The sequence below is a fragment of the Sus scrofa genome, chromosome 1 (assembly GCF_054392235.1).
Source record: "Sus scrofa isolate SSC_HxYL_T2T_F1_AM1 chromosome 1, Sscrofa_HxYL_maternal_Yorkshire_Landrace_v2.0, whole genome shotgun sequence".
Lineage (NCBI taxonomy): Eukaryota > Metazoa > Chordata > Mammalia > Artiodactyla > Suidae > Sus > Sus scrofa.
In genome coordinates, this window is record NC_139383.1 from 272094821 (window position 1) to 272112894 (window position 18074).

At 41.5% G+C, this 18074-nt stretch overlaps 1 protein-coding gene across 8 annotated transcripts in view; it reads left to right on the top strand.

Moving 5' to 3' along the window:
* Positions 1-17615, top strand: part of CNTRL (centriolin) — a 93908-nt gene extending 76293 nt beyond the window's left edge. For 5 of the 8 annotated variants that reach the window (XM_084994445.1, XM_084994455.1, XM_021068190.2 and 2 more), the window contains 14 exons: positions 255-414; positions 1811-1926; positions 2024-2241; positions 4414-4571; positions 6100-6173; positions 6818-7006; positions 7433-7658; positions 10072-10277; positions 11178-11318; positions 12900-13172; positions 13351-13413; positions 14799-15005; positions 16571-16656; positions 17190-17615. In XM_084994445.1, coding sequence (XP_084850571.1) covers positions 255-414; positions 1811-1926; positions 2024-2241; positions 4414-4571; positions 6100-6173; positions 6818-7006; positions 7433-7658; positions 10072-10277; positions 11178-11318; positions 12900-13172; positions 13351-13413; positions 14799-15005; positions 16571-16630 — 2091 coding nt within the window. In that variant the 3' untranslated portion in view covers positions 16631-16656; positions 17190-17615. The remainder of the gene's footprint in view (positions 1-254; positions 415-1810; positions 1927-2023; positions 2242-4413; positions 4572-6099; positions 6174-6817; positions 7007-7432; positions 7659-10071; positions 10278-11177; positions 11319-12899; positions 13173-13350; positions 13414-14798; positions 15006-16570; positions 16657-17189) is intronic. The other 3 variants (XM_084994423.1, XM_084994434.1, XM_084994456.1) reach the window with 1 other exon arrangement.
* Positions 17616-18074: the final 459 nt, after the last annotated feature.

Genomic DNA, 18074 nt, shown 5'->3' on the forward strand with positions numbered 1-18074 from the left:
GGATCCTTAACTACTAGGCCACCAGGGAACTCCTTGCATATACATTTTAAATGAAGATAATATGTCACTTCTATTACATAAAAATATGTTAGTGTAAAATACAGTGCTGTTCTTGATGTAAAATGTGAAAATGAGCTTGTTTCCAAATGAGAATTTCTGTGAAATGAAATACTTAATAACAGAACTGATTTAAAAGTAATTTCCATTCATAATTTGGTAAGGGCAGGTTGACTTCTTTTCTTTCTTTTGCACAGGAAGTAAAATCTCTTCTAGAAGAACTGAGTTTTCAGAAAGGAGAACTGAACGTCCAGATTAGTGAGAAAAAAACTCAACTTTCACTTATAAAGCAGGAAATTGAAAAAGAAGAAGAAAATCTTCAGGTAGTTTTAGGGCAGATGTCTAAACACAAAACTGGTAAGTTTAAAGGAAAGCAGTTATATAAAGTTTGATGTTGGGAATGTCTGTACTCCAGGTCTCAGAAAAAATACAAATGGTCAAATAAACTTTTAACCTTATTTCTAATCAAAGAAAAGCAGATTAGAAAAGGAATATGATGTTTTCTGCCATTCAGGTTGATTAAAAGCAATTAGCAATCATCTTCATTGCTGACCAGAGTGTGAGGAAGGAAGAGCACTTCCAGACTGTGGATTGAATTACCCATTGGAACAACCTCCCAGGGTCTTAAGGCTCTTAGAATTCACACTTATTAAACCAGGTAGCACATTTCTAGTTGTCTAGCAAGGACAAGCATTTGTGCACATTGCAGCGATATTTTCTTTTCTTTTTTTTTTTTTTTTTAAGACGTAAGCCTTTATTTCCTTATTTCACAAATTAAGCTGACTGAGTCAGTTACTTGCAGCAAAATTTATAATGACAAAATTTGGAAACAAATGATGAATTTAAAAACTACATTTTAACATTTAATGACATGCAAAAATACTGATGAGAGAAGAGTGAAAAATAGATTAAAACTGAATATAGAGGAGTTCCTGTTGTGGTTCAGCAGGTTAAGAACTCTACTAGTATCCATGAAGATGTGGGTTCAATCCCTGGCCTGGCTCAGTGGATTAAGGATCCAGTGTTGCCGAAAGCTGCAGCACAGGTCACAGATTCGACTTGGATCTGGCATTGCTGTGGCTGTGGCATAGCCTGGCAGCTGTAGCTCTGATTCAACCCCTAGCCTGGGAACTTCCATAATACTGCAGTGCATTCCTAAACAGCAAAAAAAAAAAAAAAGACTGAATATAGAGTGTAGTCCTAATTTATTTTAAAGTGTGTGTGTGTGCATGCATGTGCAAACATGCACACTCCTAGAAGAAAATACAGCAGGTGCTCTTGCAGTAGTGATTATCTTTGGATGGTAGGATAATGATGGGTTTTCATTTTTTCTTTTATACTTTTTACCAAATTTTCTATAATGAGAAAATATTTTATAATCAGAAAAAATAGTTAATATCTCGAAATCTATATTTCAAGTGAAAAAAGAATTATATAAAATCTCACCTGATGCATTTTAAAGTTTTTTCTATTTGTTTTAATTTGAATTTTCTTAAGTAGGGTACGTGATTTAAAACTAGATCTTTGTTAAATGTTTTTGTTTATAACAAAATTTAACGAATTAATGTCTAACCATACTTTTAAAGGATTTTTCATTAAAAATACAATTGATTAGTATTAGTGTCCATTAATTCAGTGCAACAGTTTGATTATCTGTTGTTTTTTGTATCAGCCAGTAATATTATTTTCTGTTTCATTTTGTAAATGTTTCCATATGCATTTAATAGCCTGGACCATGCTTTGTTTCTGTTAGAGCTAAAGAATATTCTGGACATGTTGCAACTTGAAAACAATGAGCTACAGGGTTTGAAGCTACAACATGACCAAAAGGTGTCTGAGTTAGAGAAGACTCAGGTTGAAGTGCTGGAGGTAATAAATGAGGCTGCCGAAAGCTGAAGTTAACTTTCGTAGCCAATCGTGGCCTCTCTCTTTTAGCATGCTTGAACCCCTGTTTTATCTGCTTTAGGAGAAGCTGGAGTTAGAGAATTTGCAGCAGACAGCCCTGCGACAGAAAGGGGAAATAGAGTGGCAAAAGCAGCTCCTAGAGAGGGACAAACGAGAAATAGAGCGAATAACTGCTGAGACCCGAGCATTGCAGTTGTGTGTTGAATCTTTGTGCAAACAAAAGGAAGATCTCGAAGAGAAATGTGACAGCTGGGAAAAGAAGTTGGCACAAACCAAACGGTGAGAGCAGGAACAAATAAGCTCGAAGGATCCCTTCTGGAGGGCATTTAAAACATTGGAAAATTGAGAAAAGGCAAAAAAATAAAAATATGCAACAGACTCAGTGTCATAATACAGTTTACCAGTAGCATTTTGGGGTGACTTTCCTTTTAGGTTTTTTCCCCTCAAAGCATTTTTTTAAAGTAATTTGTGATTTTTTTTTAAAAGTAAAATAATGTATGCTTGGAAGATATGAATACATAGAGAGATAATACCTTGTTTGTGGGTAGGAAGATCTAATCTTAACCCATTGTTAAGATTCCATTCTCTTCAAATTGATCAATAGATTCAAAACAATCACAGTCAAAATCTCAACAGACTTTTTAAATAGAAATTGACTGTCGGATTCTAAAATTGGTGTTGAAATGCAGAGGATCTAGAAAAGAATATAAAACTTTTAAAATATGACACCAAATAGACCAATGGAACAGAAGAGAAGGTCTACAAGTAAACTCACAAATATACGCACAACTGATTTTGACAAAGATGCAAAGTAGAGAAAAGATGGTATTTTCAAAAAAATGTTGCTGAGAGCACTGCAGATCCAAAGAAAAAAAAATGAACCTTGAGCTATACCTCACACTCCATTATAAAAGTTAACTTCAGTTCCACTCTGGTGCACTGGGTTAAGAATCTGACTGCAGTGGCTCAGGTCACTCCAGAGGCGCGGGTTCCGTCCCTGGCCCCGTGCAGTGTGTTAAAGGATCCAGAGTTAACGCAGCTGCAGCATAGGTCGCACCTGTGCTTCAGATCCAATCCTTGGCTTGGGAACTTCCATATGCCTTGAATGCAGCCATTAAAAAAAATTAATAATAATAATAAAATGACTCGTAAACATAATTTAAAACCAAAATATAAAACCTCCAGGTGAAAACATAGGGGGGAAGAAAATCTTTGTGGCCTTGGGTTAGGCAAAAAATTGTTCAGGCAAGACACTGAGAGCATGATCCATAAAGAGTAAATTGATAAAATTGGATTTCTTCAAAATTAAGAACTCCCGGTTCTCAAAAGACACTGTTGAGATAATGAAAGGTCATCTCACAGACAGGGAGAGAAATCTGATAAAAGACTTGTATATATAATATTAGAGTATATATAATATATAATAGTATATAATAGTATATGTTTACGTATATGTTATATTTATTATATATGTGTATATATAAAATGAATTTTCAAAACAGTAATTAAAAAATGAACAACCCAGTTTTTTAAATGGGCAAAAGATTTGAACATTTTATTTGGGAAGATATATGGATGGCAAATAAGCACATGAAAAGATGCTAAGTATCATTAACCATTAGGGAAATGCAAATTAAAACTACAGTGAGATATTACATACCTATTAGAATAGCTAAGAATACCAAATGCTAGCAAGGAACTTTGATACACAATTGGTGGGAGTATAAAATGTTAGTAAGACCACTTTGGAAAATAGTTTAGCAGTTACTTAAAAATTCAAACACACCTACCAGAAGATCTAGCTATCCCGCACCTAGAGATGGAAGCATATATTCATGCAAAAACTCTAGACTGATGCTGTTCATAGCAGCTTCATTTGCAGTAGCCCAAAATGGAAACAATTTAAATGCCCATCAGCTGATGAATGGATTGGCAGATATCAATACCGTGGAACACTACTCAGCAGTAAAAAGGAATGGAGTATTGATAGATACAACAGCATGGATGAATCTCAAAGTAATTAGCTCAGTGAAAGAAGCTAGACAACAGCCAACCCACAGTGTATGGTTCCACTTATGTAAAGGGCTGCATGCTCATACATACCTGCTTTTTGGACAAGTCCTATTACACACACAATTGTACTTCCTTCTTTTTCACTTATCAGCAGTGAGTGATCCATTATAATCACATTTTTGGAATAACAAGTGCTATCTATGTTATCTCTGATTTTTATAAAACTTCAATTTAGTGAGTCATTCTTTGAATGACGAACATTCCAAATGTTCTATTTGGAAAGCTTGAAAATAAGGTTTCTTTTGAAATGAGTTGAAGAGACTTATATTTTGTTAATATTTATAGTCATTCAGACTGGAGTGAAAACATTTCTTGTCTGGTGTTGTGTTTGAACATTTTATATTTGACAGTATAACTTATTCTCTGCTTGTATTGTAGGGGTTTAGCAGCTACAGAAGAGACTAGCAGAACAAAACAGTCAGATTTAGAGAAGTTGGAATTGGATGTCCGAAAACTGCAGCAGGAAGTAGACCAACTGAACAGAAACAAACTGTCACTGCACAAAGACATGGCAGCAATGCAGCAGCAGCTCCAAGGTCTGAGGCAGCACAGCCGGAGAGATGTGACTTTCTTCCTCTTGCTAGATTCTTTTTTTAATTGTTACCTTATTACAGAAATAATTCATGCTTAAGGGCGTCAGGTTTCTTTTAGAAGTGACAACATTCTAAAATTAGATGGGGTGGTGTTTGCGCAACTCTGAATATACTAAAAGCCACAAAATAGTATACTTTAAATGGGTGAAGTGCATGGTATGTGAATTACATCTCAATAGTTGTTTTTTAAAAAACTAGTTCAGGAATTCCCATCGTGGCTCAGTGGAAACAAATCTGACAAGTATCCATAAGGATGCAGGTTTGATCCCTGACCTCACTCAGTGGGTTAAGGATTCGGCATTGCCACGAGCCTTGGTGTAGGTCACAGATGCAGCTGGGATTTGACATGCTATAGCTGTGGTATAGGCCAGCAGCTACAGCTCTGATTTGACCCCTAACCTGGGAACCTCCCTATGCCAAGGGTATGGCCCTAAAAAGCCAAAAAAAAAAAAAAAAAAAATCTTTAGAGAACAATTTAAAAACATAGCAAAATGAAATAAAGATGACTATTAAATTCATTCCTTAGAGGTAATTTCTACTATCAATTTAGTAAATACCCTTCCACATTTTTCTTTGGAGTGTGTATGTGTATATGGATGTTTTTAAAAGTAAATGCAAGCAACATCTTTAGGAGTTCCTGTTGTGGCTTAGTGGTAACGAACCTGACTAGTATCTATGAGGATGTGGGTTCTATCCCTGGCCTTGCTCAGTGGGTTAAGGATCTGGCATTGCCATGAGCTATGATGTAGGTCACAGACACAGCTCAGGTCCCACATTGCTGTGGCTGTGGTGTAGGCTGGCAGCTACTGCTCCAATTCAACCCCTAGCCTGGGAACATCCATATGCCACAGGTGTGGTCCTAGAAAAAAAAAAAAAACTTTATTAGCAGCTTTTTATACATCCTCATGATTGTTTATATAGAAGTTACTAAGTAATTCTAGCTAGCAGTATACTTGTTGAGCACTTATCATGCCTTTGGCATGATGCAAATGTAGCATTTTTATGAGATAGAAACTCTTATCTCACCCATTTACAGGTAAGGCAACTTAAGCTTAGTTTCCTTGTGACTTGCTTAAGTTCTCACAACCAGTAAGTGACAAAACCAGTATAGATATAAAACTTATTCCCAAATTGTCCTCCTGAATGATCGTACCAAATCTATATTTCTACCAAACATGTAGAAGGTACATGTTTTTAAACCATGCATGTCATCAACACTAGGTATTATCTGTAAGTTTTTTTATTGTGAGGTTTTGAACGTGTAAGTCTTTACAAACATGGGCTCCAAGCCCAGATCTGGATTGTGCGTGTACCTCTCTTTTGGCCTTATTAGTAAGATGGAGTAGCATAATCATACATTCAGCAGAAGTTTAAATTCACTTCCACTCTACTTTTTTTGAGGGTGCTGATGGGAATCTGGGAAAATATATATATATTTTTTTCTTATTTTATGTAAATGTTACTTCTATAGAAAAACGAGAAGCAGTAAACTCATTACAGGAGGAGCTAGCTGATGTCCAAGACCGTTTGAACCCAGCAAAGCAGGTAAGCCTAACACATATAATCCTAATGGTGTGCAGGTGGTTGAGTTAACAAATCAAGTAGGCTGGTTTCTTTTCACACCTTTGATAGTTTTTATTTCTAAGATATTTAAAACTTAAAGTATTCCATCCTTTTAAAAGTCTTACACAGGTTCTTATGAATATTTTCTGGATTGTTAGAAATATGGTAATTTTTTAAAAAAATGCTTAGTTTTGGGTTCCTTGAAAAAAGAAATATTTATTATTTTCTGAGTTTTTTAACCTATGTAAATATTTCAAATAATAACAAAACCAAGACTTTAGGTTCATTTTTTAATCAGAATTGAGGCTTCAGCTTTTTTTAATCTTAGCAATCCTGTGAGGTGGTGGTGGTTTATTCCCACCTCAGTGACAAGCAGCTAAAGCTCAGAGGAACCGAGTCTCTTGCTGAGGTTAAGACATCTGTTATTTTTTTTTTTAGATACTAACAAGAGGGAAGCCAGTGATTACATTGAGTTCTGGGTATCTTTGTAAGTTTGCTGAAATAATAAAGGATATGGAACTTCTATGTTTCTCATTTTGTCAGACTTAATAGATGCTGGTGTGGCACTAGCCACATCTAGTGAAGGGTGCTTTTTTCATAGTTTCCATTTGTTGTTTCACCTGAAGGACCTGCTCCACACCACCAAGCGTCAGGATGCACTGCTCAGTGAGCAGACCAGGCTCCAGAAGGACATCAGTGAATGGGTAAAGAAGTTGGAACTCTGCCGAAAAGAAGAGGAAGCAAAACAACAGCAGCTGCAAGTGCTTCAGGATGAGGTTGAAGAAAACAAGGCCACACTAGCCCAGCAAGAAATGGTACAGCTCATCTGTGATATGAAAGGAAACACTTTGTCTCTCGTGTGAGCTTTCTGCCCTGGCAGGGAGCTGCTGAGAAGTATCCCCTGGGGACTAGCTTTCCCGCCCTGCCCTGCCTGACTTGGGGGGATTTCACACCAGCTCTTTGACTCCCTTGGTGGTAATATTTATGGACCATTAAGGCCATAAAACATAGCCCATAAAAGAATCTTGGTGGCCACGTGCCATTTCCTGCTTGAATCCCTTCTTCACATGCTGGCCAAAAAGTTTTCCAGTCCCAACTTGATCACCTTTGTAAAGAGCCACTCACTGTCACTATGGGCTGTTTTCTGCTTTCTGTAGAACTGGAATCTATCTCATCTCCATGAAGATTCCCCAGAACACTATTTGTTATTTTATGACTAACTCAGGCTATTCTCCGTTAAGATGTTTCAAAGACTCCAGAAAGAGCGAGAAAGTGAAGAAAAAAAATTAGAAGTGAGTAGAGCGACACTGAAGGAGCAGCAGCACCAGCTGGAAAAGGAAATAACAGACCAGAAAAGCAAACTGGACCAGGTGCTTAGCAAGGTGTTGGTGGCTGAAGAGCGCATCAGAACTCTGCAGGAAGAGGAACGGTGGGCTGAGACCCTGGAGAAGACGCTCTCCCAAACCCGTATGTATTGTGGCACCTGTGTGGCAGCGAGGTGGGGCATCTGCTGATTGTCTTGTAAAGTGTTTAAAGGAGTCCCAGCCCCCAGCCGTGGCCCAGCAGGAGCGGGGATAAGCACAGCCGGAAGTACAATCCTCATATGATCCTCCCGGCCCCGAGAGAGATGGGGAAACAGGCTCAGAGGGACAAAGGGAATTTGTCTTCATGGGGTGGGATTAGATGCTAGACTGTCAAATGGTTCTACTTAATTGTGTTGCTTTCCTCGAGAATGCTATCTCAAGAAAGTGGGACATTAAGGCAAAAAAAGTGCCAGAAGGTCCCAAAAGCACTAAAGGCTTTGAGCTTTGGGAACAGTGTCCATTTCATCTCAAGCAAGTTTTTTGTTTGTTTATTTGTTTAGGGCTGCGCCCGTAGCAAATGGAGGTTCCCAGACTAGGGACTGAATTAGAGCTGTAGCTGCTGGCCTACACCACAGCCACAGCAACACCAGATCCTAGCTGCGTCTGTGACCTACATCACAACTCACGGCAACCCTGGATGCTTGACCCACTGAGCAAGGCCTGGGATTGAACCTGTGTTCTCATGGATCCTAGTCAGATTCCCTTCCACTGTGCCATGATGGGGACTCCATCTCAACCAGTTTTTAAAAAACAATATTAACACCTTCTCCTTCTATTCAAATTTGACATAGTAAATGGTACCAGGACACAGGTGTTGGCCTTTGGGTCTGCTTTCTCTCTTGAGCCACACACAAATGAAGTTGACATGGGAATCCAGGGTAAATGATAGTTCTCACACAAATAAGTGGGTTACTTTTTCTTAGGCTTCAGGGTTTTTTAAAATAATTAATACATTTTAGGATCTGTTTTTTATTATTAAAGTATAGTTGATTTGGAGTTCCTGTTGGGGCACAGTGGGTTAAGAACTTGACTGCAGCACCTGGGGTTGCTGCAGAGGCGCAGGTCCTGGGAACTTCCATATGCCACACCTTCAGCCATTAAAAAATACACAGATAAAGTATACTTGATTTAGGAGTTGCTGTCATGGCTCAGTGGTTAACAAATCCAAGTAGAACCATGAGATTGTGAGTTCGATCCCTGGCCTTGCTCAGTGGGTTAAGGATCCCCTTGCTCAGTGGGTTAAGGATCTGGTGTTGCCATGAGCTGTGGTGTAGCCTGGCGGCTACAGCTCCGATTAGACCCCTAGCCTGGGAACCTCCATATGCCACGGGTGAGGCCCTAGAAAAAGACAGACAAAAAATAAATAAATAAAGTATGCTTGGTTTACAATGCTGTGCTAATTTCTGCTATACAGCAAAGTGACTTAGTCCTACATATATTATTTTTTCTTTTTTTTTTAATGGGCTTCAGGTTTTACTAATGCTCAGAAAATATTGTTCTATCCTGAGTGAACTCAGTGAACCTGGAATCTGAAAAAGTTATTTTTTTTTTCCCCTGGGAATTCTTGACATTTCCAGATGCAATTATTTCTTTTTTCCTTCCTTTCTTTCTTTTTCTTTTTTTTAGGGCCACACCCGCGGCATGTGAAGGTTTCCAGGCTAGAGGTTGAATTGGTGTTGCAGGTGCCAGCCTACACCATAGCCACAGCAACGCCAGATCCAAGCAGTGTCTGTGACCTACACCACAGCTCATGGCAACACCAGGTCCTTAACCCACTGAGTGAAGCCGGGGATTGAACCCGAGTCCTCATGGATCCTAGTCGGGTTCATTACTGCTGAGCTACGACAGGAACTCCCTCAGTCATTTCATTATGAAAATGAAACAACAAATATGCTGAGTCTGACCATGCCACAGGTGTGAGAAGTAAAATCTGGGCAGGGTGTTACTTTACAGAGGGTGATTAGAAATATCTGTTTTAAATATCGATGTAGGTATAAGCATTACTTATTGAGTGCTCACTATGCACTAGGTGTTCGCATATGTGATTCCCATTAAACACCAGGAGACAAGGTCCTTCTGTAGAAAATAAGGGCTCATACTTGTCCATATCCCGGGTTCTTTCTACTGTGCTGCCTCCCATCAAGGAAGGAATACTGGTGTGCCTCCCTTTGTTAAAATTGGGGCTTCCAAAAAGATTCCAGCAGCTTGTTCTATGTTCCCTGCACCTCAGGACTGGTGCTCTTTACTCTCTTTGGTCTCAAAGACTCTAGGGAAGACAGTAGCTGCCTGTCACTTCAGAATCAGGCTCTCTAGGAACAAATTTCATCAAGGGTCACCCTTATCTGGGCCTTTTTCTGGGCCTCTGGTGTGGGTCGGGGAGGCTTGGGAGACTGCGCCGTGGAGGGATGTGCCCGACTGGGTGGCATGTCATCGTGCAATCTGCCCATAAGGGGAGGAAGGCTCTGCCCTCAGCCGCCCAGGGTCTCAGGCTCAACTACTAAAAATGCTCATTTCAGAACGACAGCTTTCAGAGCGGGAGCAGCAATTACTGGAAAAGTCGGGTGAGCTGCTGGCTCTCCAGAAAGAGACGGATGCTATGAGGGCAGACTTCAGCCTCTTGCGGAACCAGTTCTTGACAGAAAGAAAGAAAGCTGAGAAACAGGTTGCCAGCCTGAAGGAAGCACTTAAGATCCAGCGGAGCCAGCTAGAGAAGAACCTTCTTGTGAGTGCCTACTGCCCTGGGAGTTTATGAGGAAATGATGCTTTTAAATTTTTAAACTAAAACACTGCTTCAGTGGAGAGAAACTAAATTGCCTATCAACCCAGACCCTAACCCACCTGTTGTTTTTGGTGCATTTAAGACTAGTTTGTTCTTGAAGCTGATGGTAGATTTTGTCTGAGGCTGGGCTGCAACCGTGGAGGAGCTGGCTGGCTGGCTGGAATGACGGGCCCATGCACAGACCGGGTCAGCACCAGGCCGAGAGCACTCTCCACGAGCGAGTCCTGCTCACACCTCCCCGGCGGGGGTGAATGGGTGTGGGCCGAGGAAAGCTTCTAAAGACGCTTAAGACCGGGAAGCTTAATCTACCATGCTTTAATCCCTGAAATAAGTTTTGGGAGATGATACTCTGATGAGTTCAAAACAGTTTATGGTGAGAGGAGGCTGATGGGCAGCGATAGGGGCTGTCAGAGGAATGGATTTTTCTAACGGCTCTGGAGGAAGTAACGTCGTGCTGTGTTGTGTGGCGGGTACTTTCCCACCGAGGGTGTTTCCCAGGGGGTGGTGACACCTAGAGTCAGTGACGGGCAGCATGGATCGTAAGAGAGTATGTAGATGTCTAGATGTTAACCCTCCTAGGAACCCTATGATGGTGGGTATTGTTCACGTTCACAGACAAGGGAGGTAACCTGTTGTCACTGGTAACATGGCAGCTCTAGGATTCAGACTTTGGGCTAACAGACTGGCTGTGTGTCTGTGCCCAGCTCTACCACAGCTGCTAAAGAAGGCATGTAGATTATTCCCCTGATGGGAAATGAAGTCACAGAGCTAGGGAAGGTGTGAGCCGGCAGTGCACACCTCCACATGCTGAACCCCAGAGTCATTGTCCCCTTCTTGTGCCAGGAGCAAAAGCAGGAGAACAGCTGCATGCAGAAGGAAATGGCAACCATCGAGCAGGTGGCCCAGGACAACCATGAGCGGGCCAGGCGCCTGATGAAGGAGCTCGGCCAGATGCAGCAGGAGTACACAGAGCTCAAGAGACAGGTGCGCCCACAGCCCCAAGGGCTCAGGCAGAGCTAACTTCTTAGCTCTTTTTCAAGGAGTATTTCTTTGTGAAAATTGCAAAATGCTAATTAATCAAATCTGTTTCTCTAGTTTTGAGATTTAGAAATATACCTCCATAAAAATGCACTTTTAAAATTCCCTTAAGTTCAACAAGCTTTTTATGTTAGTTTTTGAAAGAAAAATGGCAGTTGTTCAACATAAAATCTAATCATGTCCCAGAGAACTGTGTTGAAATGTTAGCTTTTATGCCAGAAAAAAAAGTCTATGAAAGGAGTTCCCATTGTGGCTTAGTGAGTTAAGAATCCGCCTAGTATCTACGAGGATGCAGGTTTGATCCCTGGCCTTGCTCAGTGGGTTAAGATCCAGTGTTGCTGCAGGGTGCAGTGTAGGTCCCATGTTCCTATGGCTGTGGTGTAGGCCAGCATCTGCAGCTCCAGTTCGACCCCTAGCCTGGGAACTTCCATATGCCACAGGTGCAGCCCTAAAAAGATAGAAAAGAAAAAGAAAAAAAAAAAATCTGTAAGAGCCAGACTCCCAGGGAAGGATAAAATGACCCCAGGGGAAACCTTTGATAGCCTGCAGTCCAGCCAGGCTGAGGGCGTGAGAGCTGTTCACACTAGAGGGAGAGTCTAACCCTAGACGTCCCAGGTGTCCCTTAGCCAGCATCAGTGGCTGGGCCACCTCAAACTCTAGCCAGGCTGCTGTGGCCACTCAGTTGACCCTGCTACACCTTGTCCTTTGGATGACCTCATGTGGCCATTCAGTGACATCTGTGCCTATAACTACCCTGACCCTAGCCTTTCCACACACACACCCTCTGGCTTAAGAAAAAAATAACTTATTTAGAGGCAGTTAGCAGTGGGTATGACTGGAGTATCCTCGCTAAGCTCCCGTGGAGAGAGTCGCAGAGGGTAGACTCAGGTACTAAACACGATCTGCACCATCTGAGGAAGCTTCCAGCCTGCCCACCAGACTGTCACCCGGAAAATGAAAGCATTTGACCAGATCTCTTCTACGACCCCTTCCAGCATTAACATTGTAGTCTAATCATGCACAGCTTGTTTCAGTAAATGGCCCTTTTCTCGTTTGGGTACCACTTAGGTGCTTCATATAACTTCTCACCTAGTCTCTCATTTGGGGATGCAAGGCATTATCTTCATGTATAAATGAGGTAACAGAGGTTCAGAAGTTAGCTAACTTGCCCTAAGTCATATTGGGAATGTTTACAGGAAATGAGATTAGAATCCCGCTGTCTAGCTCCAAAGAGACTGATTTCTATAGAGTAATGCGCATTCAAGGAACACAGTTGTCCATGCTTTTCTAAATGTAAGTTGCTTTAGTCAAAATGCCAGTAAAATCATTTACTTGGCAGCGTATAGATACTCTGAGTAGATGAAAAATGGCATTTTTATGGTTCTGCTCACAGTAATTAACATTTGTAAGTCTTTAAATACATGACACATGTATTTAAAACATTCAATTAAAACATTAACAATTAAACAGTTCAATTCCAAATAAGTCCCAGACTTTACCCAGTGGTACTTGACTCTCACGCTTTAGATGGCAAGCCAGAAAGATTTGGAAAGAAGACAAATAGAAATCAGTGAAGCAATGAGGACACTTAAATCCGAAGTGAAAGATGAAATCAGAACCAGCCTGAAGAATCTTAACCAGTTCCTTCCAGAACTACCAGCCGATCTGGAAGCTATTTTGGAAAGGAACGAAAATCTGGAAGGAGGGTTGGAAAGCTTGAAAGAGAACTTCCCATTCACCATAAGTGAGAGGCCATCACCTTTTGAAGAAAAACTGAATTTTTCTCATGTTCACATAATGGTAAGCGTTTATCCTATTCTCTGGTCTTCATAAAAGGATCATTTGGTGGCCCCCCAACCCCCCAGATAAGTGAAACTTAGCCTTGAGGATGGGGCAGGGTAGGCGGAGGGAAAGGCTGGTTGGTTACTGATAGTGGTGCTTGGTGACTCTCTGATGTTTCTCTGTCTGCCTGAAAAAGGACGAACACTGGCGGGGAGAAGCGCTCCGAGAGAAACTGCGTCACCGTGAAGATCGACTCAAGGTTGTCCTAAAAAATATATCCACAAATCCGTAGATACAGATATGGGTACATAGTCTAAGATAGTAGGCATGTCAAGGAGAGTGGGGGGAACTGCCCCTCTGCAGCCCGCTCAGCGGTTTTGTAGAGTACACGTTCGAAGCTCTGACCCAACCCGAGGCTGGCCCCGTGTTCCAAACCGCGAGTTCGGGTGTGGAGCCCAGTGCTCTGTCCCCCATGTCGTGCTTCTTTGCCTCAACTAAAACTGACAGGACCTGTGTGTTAGGTCAGGAAATAGAGATACCGTGATAAACAACAGGCAGCTCCCAGGTCTGCGGCTGGGGAAGCTCGGGGAACACCGGAAGAGTAGGCTTGGGTGTCAGATAAGCAGTTTGGCTCAGAACATGTTGAGTGAAGGCCTTGCGAGACATCTAGGCAAGGATGCCTGTCAGCAGACAGATGAAAATAGGTGTCTAGAGCTTAGTGGTCAGTGTTGACCTAAAAATTGGGGGGTTAAGAGTGTAGGTTGGAGTTGGAAAATGAGAGTGACTTAGAGCAAGAGAGGACACTGCATCTTTGGAGAACAGCCACGTACGGCAAGGGAGCCCCACACAGTACTGAGTGAGTGGAGGCTCCTGATATCCGGGAGCCTCCAACCACGTGTGGCAATTCATTATAATTAGATTAGGTGAAAAAATCAGTTCTTGGAGTTCTTTGGTGGCACCGTGGGTTAAAGATCCAGTATTGTCCCTGCTGTGCCTTGGTTGGTCCACTGCTGTAGCACAAGTTTGATCCCGACCCCAGGAACTTCCACATGCTGCAGGTGTGGCTAAAAAAAAAAAAAAAAAAAATCAGTTGTTCAGTTGCTGTATTTCAAGTGCTCAGCGGCCACACGTGACTAGTGGCTGCTACGGTGGACAGCGCAGACAGAGAATATTCCCATTATCACAGGAAGTTGTGTTGGGCGGTGCTTGCTGTCGACTTGAGCAAGAGAGTCATTTCAGAGATACAGCGGGAAAGCCAGAAAGTCGAGTGGGGTTGAGGATTACATACATTGTGAGAGACAGTGGAGACATCGAGTATGAACCCATCTCCAAAGTCTGGGCAGAAAAGAGAGAGAGAAGAGGTAGTGATTTAATGGGGAGGCCAGGGACACAAATCCTGCGCCGTGTGATAGCACAAAGAACAGGCTGAGGAAAAGGCCCAGCTAATGACAACACAATGGCCGTCTGGCACTGCCCACTTTTTTTCTCTTTTTTTTTAAGGACAAGAGCATTTTCAGCATCCATTTCTATTTTATGTCAGTCAGATGTGCCTATCAAATGTTAAACGTGAAGAAGCTACTGAGTATTAGTTCTGGTACCTCCCTTCTGTGTATAAAACCCTGAATTTTACCATAACACCTTCAGGCCCAGCTTCGACACTGTATGTCCAAGCAGGCGGAAGTGCTGAGCAAAGGGAAGCGGCAGACAGAGGGCACTTTACACAGCCTGAGGCGGCAGGTCGATGCCTTAGGGGAACTGGTCACCAGCACGTCTGTAGAGTCCACGTCGTCACCCAGTCTGTCGCAGCTGGAGTCTTCCCTTGCAGAGGACTCCCATCTTGGACCAAGCCAGGTAGGAGGAAGCTCTTCACAAGGGGTCTGACTATACATGGAAAGCCCCTGAAAGCTTGGGGTCCATAATCTAGAGGAGGCTCAGAAGGACGTGAATGCCACCTTCAGTCTCTGGAAAACTTGTCTTAGGAAAGACTTTTTTCATGGTCCCTAGGGAAGCTGAAATCAGTTGGTCAGTGGATGATAAGAATGATAAGCTGATGATTTAGGAAATAGACTGCAACTAGAGACTGGGTGACTTGTCAGAAACACGGTTAATTCTACTGTAAATGCCTCCCACTCTGGATTCCTTTATCCTCTGCGAGGTCAGTGTAAAGAGTTTAGGCCTGTGAGGCCAGCTCGAGTCCCACTTTAGTCTGTTCATTTCCCTGTACTTTGAGGAAAGACGACTGACTGTGACACTTACTTCTCAGCAAAGTTTGAATGCAGAGTTTGAATTCTTAACCCAGAGTCTATTAAAACAACATCAGCAGAATTTCACAAAAGTTTACTGTGTGAGACTTAGGTAAGGTTCATAATTGTTTTGAAGGAACATGAAATATACTCATGGAATTGGTAAATAGTAACTCAGTATTACTGTCAGATAGATAATAGCTACCATTTTTGTGTGCCTACTGTGTGCACGTTTACCTCATTTAGCTTTTACATCCTGGGAGGTTTAGGATTTATCCTCTATATAGGTAAGGAAATTGTATAAAATGAAAAGTGATGTCAAGGTCACAGCAAAAGACAAAACTGGGACTTAGAGGCTAATCTCTCTTTACCACAGAGCAGTATATCATACAGTTGAGCCTCAAGAATATTCAAAGCCAGTTGCATCTTTAATAGGCCCACAGCTAGCTCATTAGCAGCAGAGCCAAAGCCTGAATATGACTACTTTAAAACCTTCGATGGAGGACCCAAGTCAGATATAGGCCAAGACCATCATGGGCCTCAGGGCAGGCCTTAAGGAAGTGTCAGAGGCACAGAGCAAAGTAGATGACTTCGGAGGTAAGACAACCCAGAGTAGTGAAGGATGAGTGCCCAGCAGTTTGAGGAGCAAGTTCAGTTATCAGCTCATGGTGGCAGACAAGAGTTCAGATGCTCTAAATCCAAGAGATTTAGGGGAGTTCCTGTTGTGGTGCAGTAGTAATGGACCCAACTAGTACCCATGAGGATGTGGGTTTGATCCCTGGGCTTGCTCAGTGGGTTAAGGATCCTGCATGGCTGTGAGCTGTGGTGTAGGTCGTAGACGTGGTTTGGATCCTGCATTGCTGCTGTGGCTGTGGGGTGGGCCAATAGCTACATCCCCAATTTATCTCTAGCCTGGGAACTTCCATATGCCATTGGGTGTGGCCCTAGGAGAAAAGCTAAAACAACAACAACAACAACAACAACAACAAAAACAACAACCGTAAAGCCAAGAGAGCAATAGAGGAGGTGTTAGAGGCCAACAAGTGGGGGTGAGTTTGTTAGAATTATTTTGGACTCTGGGGTCATAATCTAGGTCTATGTGGGATAAAAGGCTGAGCAAGGTTGGAGTTAGGGAACTGGTTTCTGATAATGTCTAATCTTTATTCTTTTCAGAGCTCCTTCCAACAAGTTCTGCAAGGTCCATCACAAACACTAGACAGTTACCGCCACTGATGCCATGCGCAGCTTCCTGCTCACAGGTACAGTTACAGAGTTCTTTTAACTAGTACTTGGAATAAATAGCAAGATCTTGAATTCTAGCTTATCATACAGTCTTAAGAAAAGTAACCTTTTAACTTTTGGATAATTTTGTTCAGTGAGTCATCCAAAGAGGTATTCAAATATATATCTTGGAGTTCCCGTCGTGGCACAGTGGTTAACAAATCCGACTAGGAACCATGAGGTTGCGGGTTCGGTCCCTGCCCTTGCTCAGTGGGTTAACGGTCCGGCGTTGCCGTGAGCTGTGGTGTAGGTTGCAGACGCAGCTCGGATCCTGCGTTGCTGTGGCTCTGGCGTAGGCCAGTGGCTACAGCTCCGATTAGACCCCTAGCCTGGGAACCTCCATATGCCTTGGGAGTGGCCCAAAGAAATAGCAAAAAAAAATAATAATAATTAAAAAAAAATAAAATAAAATATATATCTTACCTGCCATGATACTATCACTTAGTTAATATAGTTAAAACCTGTTTTACTCTTCTAAGAATTTATCATTTCTATCTTCGTCTTATTGTAGGAAAAGAATGGCTCAGTCAAATGAGGAAGATTATTTTGCATAAAGGAGGAAATACCTTCTCCACTACCTCACCAACTTCATACTTAGAATGCCACTCGGTTTTTACCAAGATCCAGTGAACTCAAGATGCTGAAATTCCACTGTAGTTTATTCCAACTGTACGATTACTGTTAGGGGTTTTGTAGGTCACTTGTACATATGGGAATAATTGTATACTATTTAAACCAGGGTTCTAGATGACTGAGGTTTTTTATCTTTGAAATGTGTTGTTATAAAACCAATGCTGATTTGAATCTATAAACTGGTAAAAATCTATAGTTAGGGGATGAAATGCACTTAAGCCCTTCTTCATTTATAGTGCCTAAAGTTATTTTTGGATTTTGTTTAAAATCTTATTTTCATATGAAAATAAAAAAATAAAACAAATTTGGGTCTGATACCTGACTGTACACTTCACGTATCTATAGTAAAGCCAAAAATTTGTTACAATTTTAAGAAAATGTCAATCTTTCAAGTGGCTTTCCCTTTGCCTGCAGGTTGACGTATCAGTGAATATATTTTATCATTTGCAAATAGTATCATAAAACTGTCATATATACTTTAGGTGCTTTTCCTCAACCAAAAATGTTCTTTGGTGGAAAATAACAACTTTGTACTTTGGAGAATCTGACTTTCAAATTTGTAACTGCCATAAATTAATGACTCAATCCAAGGGTCTATAAATACATTTCTTTAAGAACAAAAGTAGCAACTACTAACACAACAGAATGTGGTATGGACAGGTGAAATATCAAACTACATATAACAGGTTTTAAAATATTCCTGGGGACTCTCGTTCTTTCTAGGTCCCTAGACAAGCTTTTGAACCATTAACAGCACGGTGAA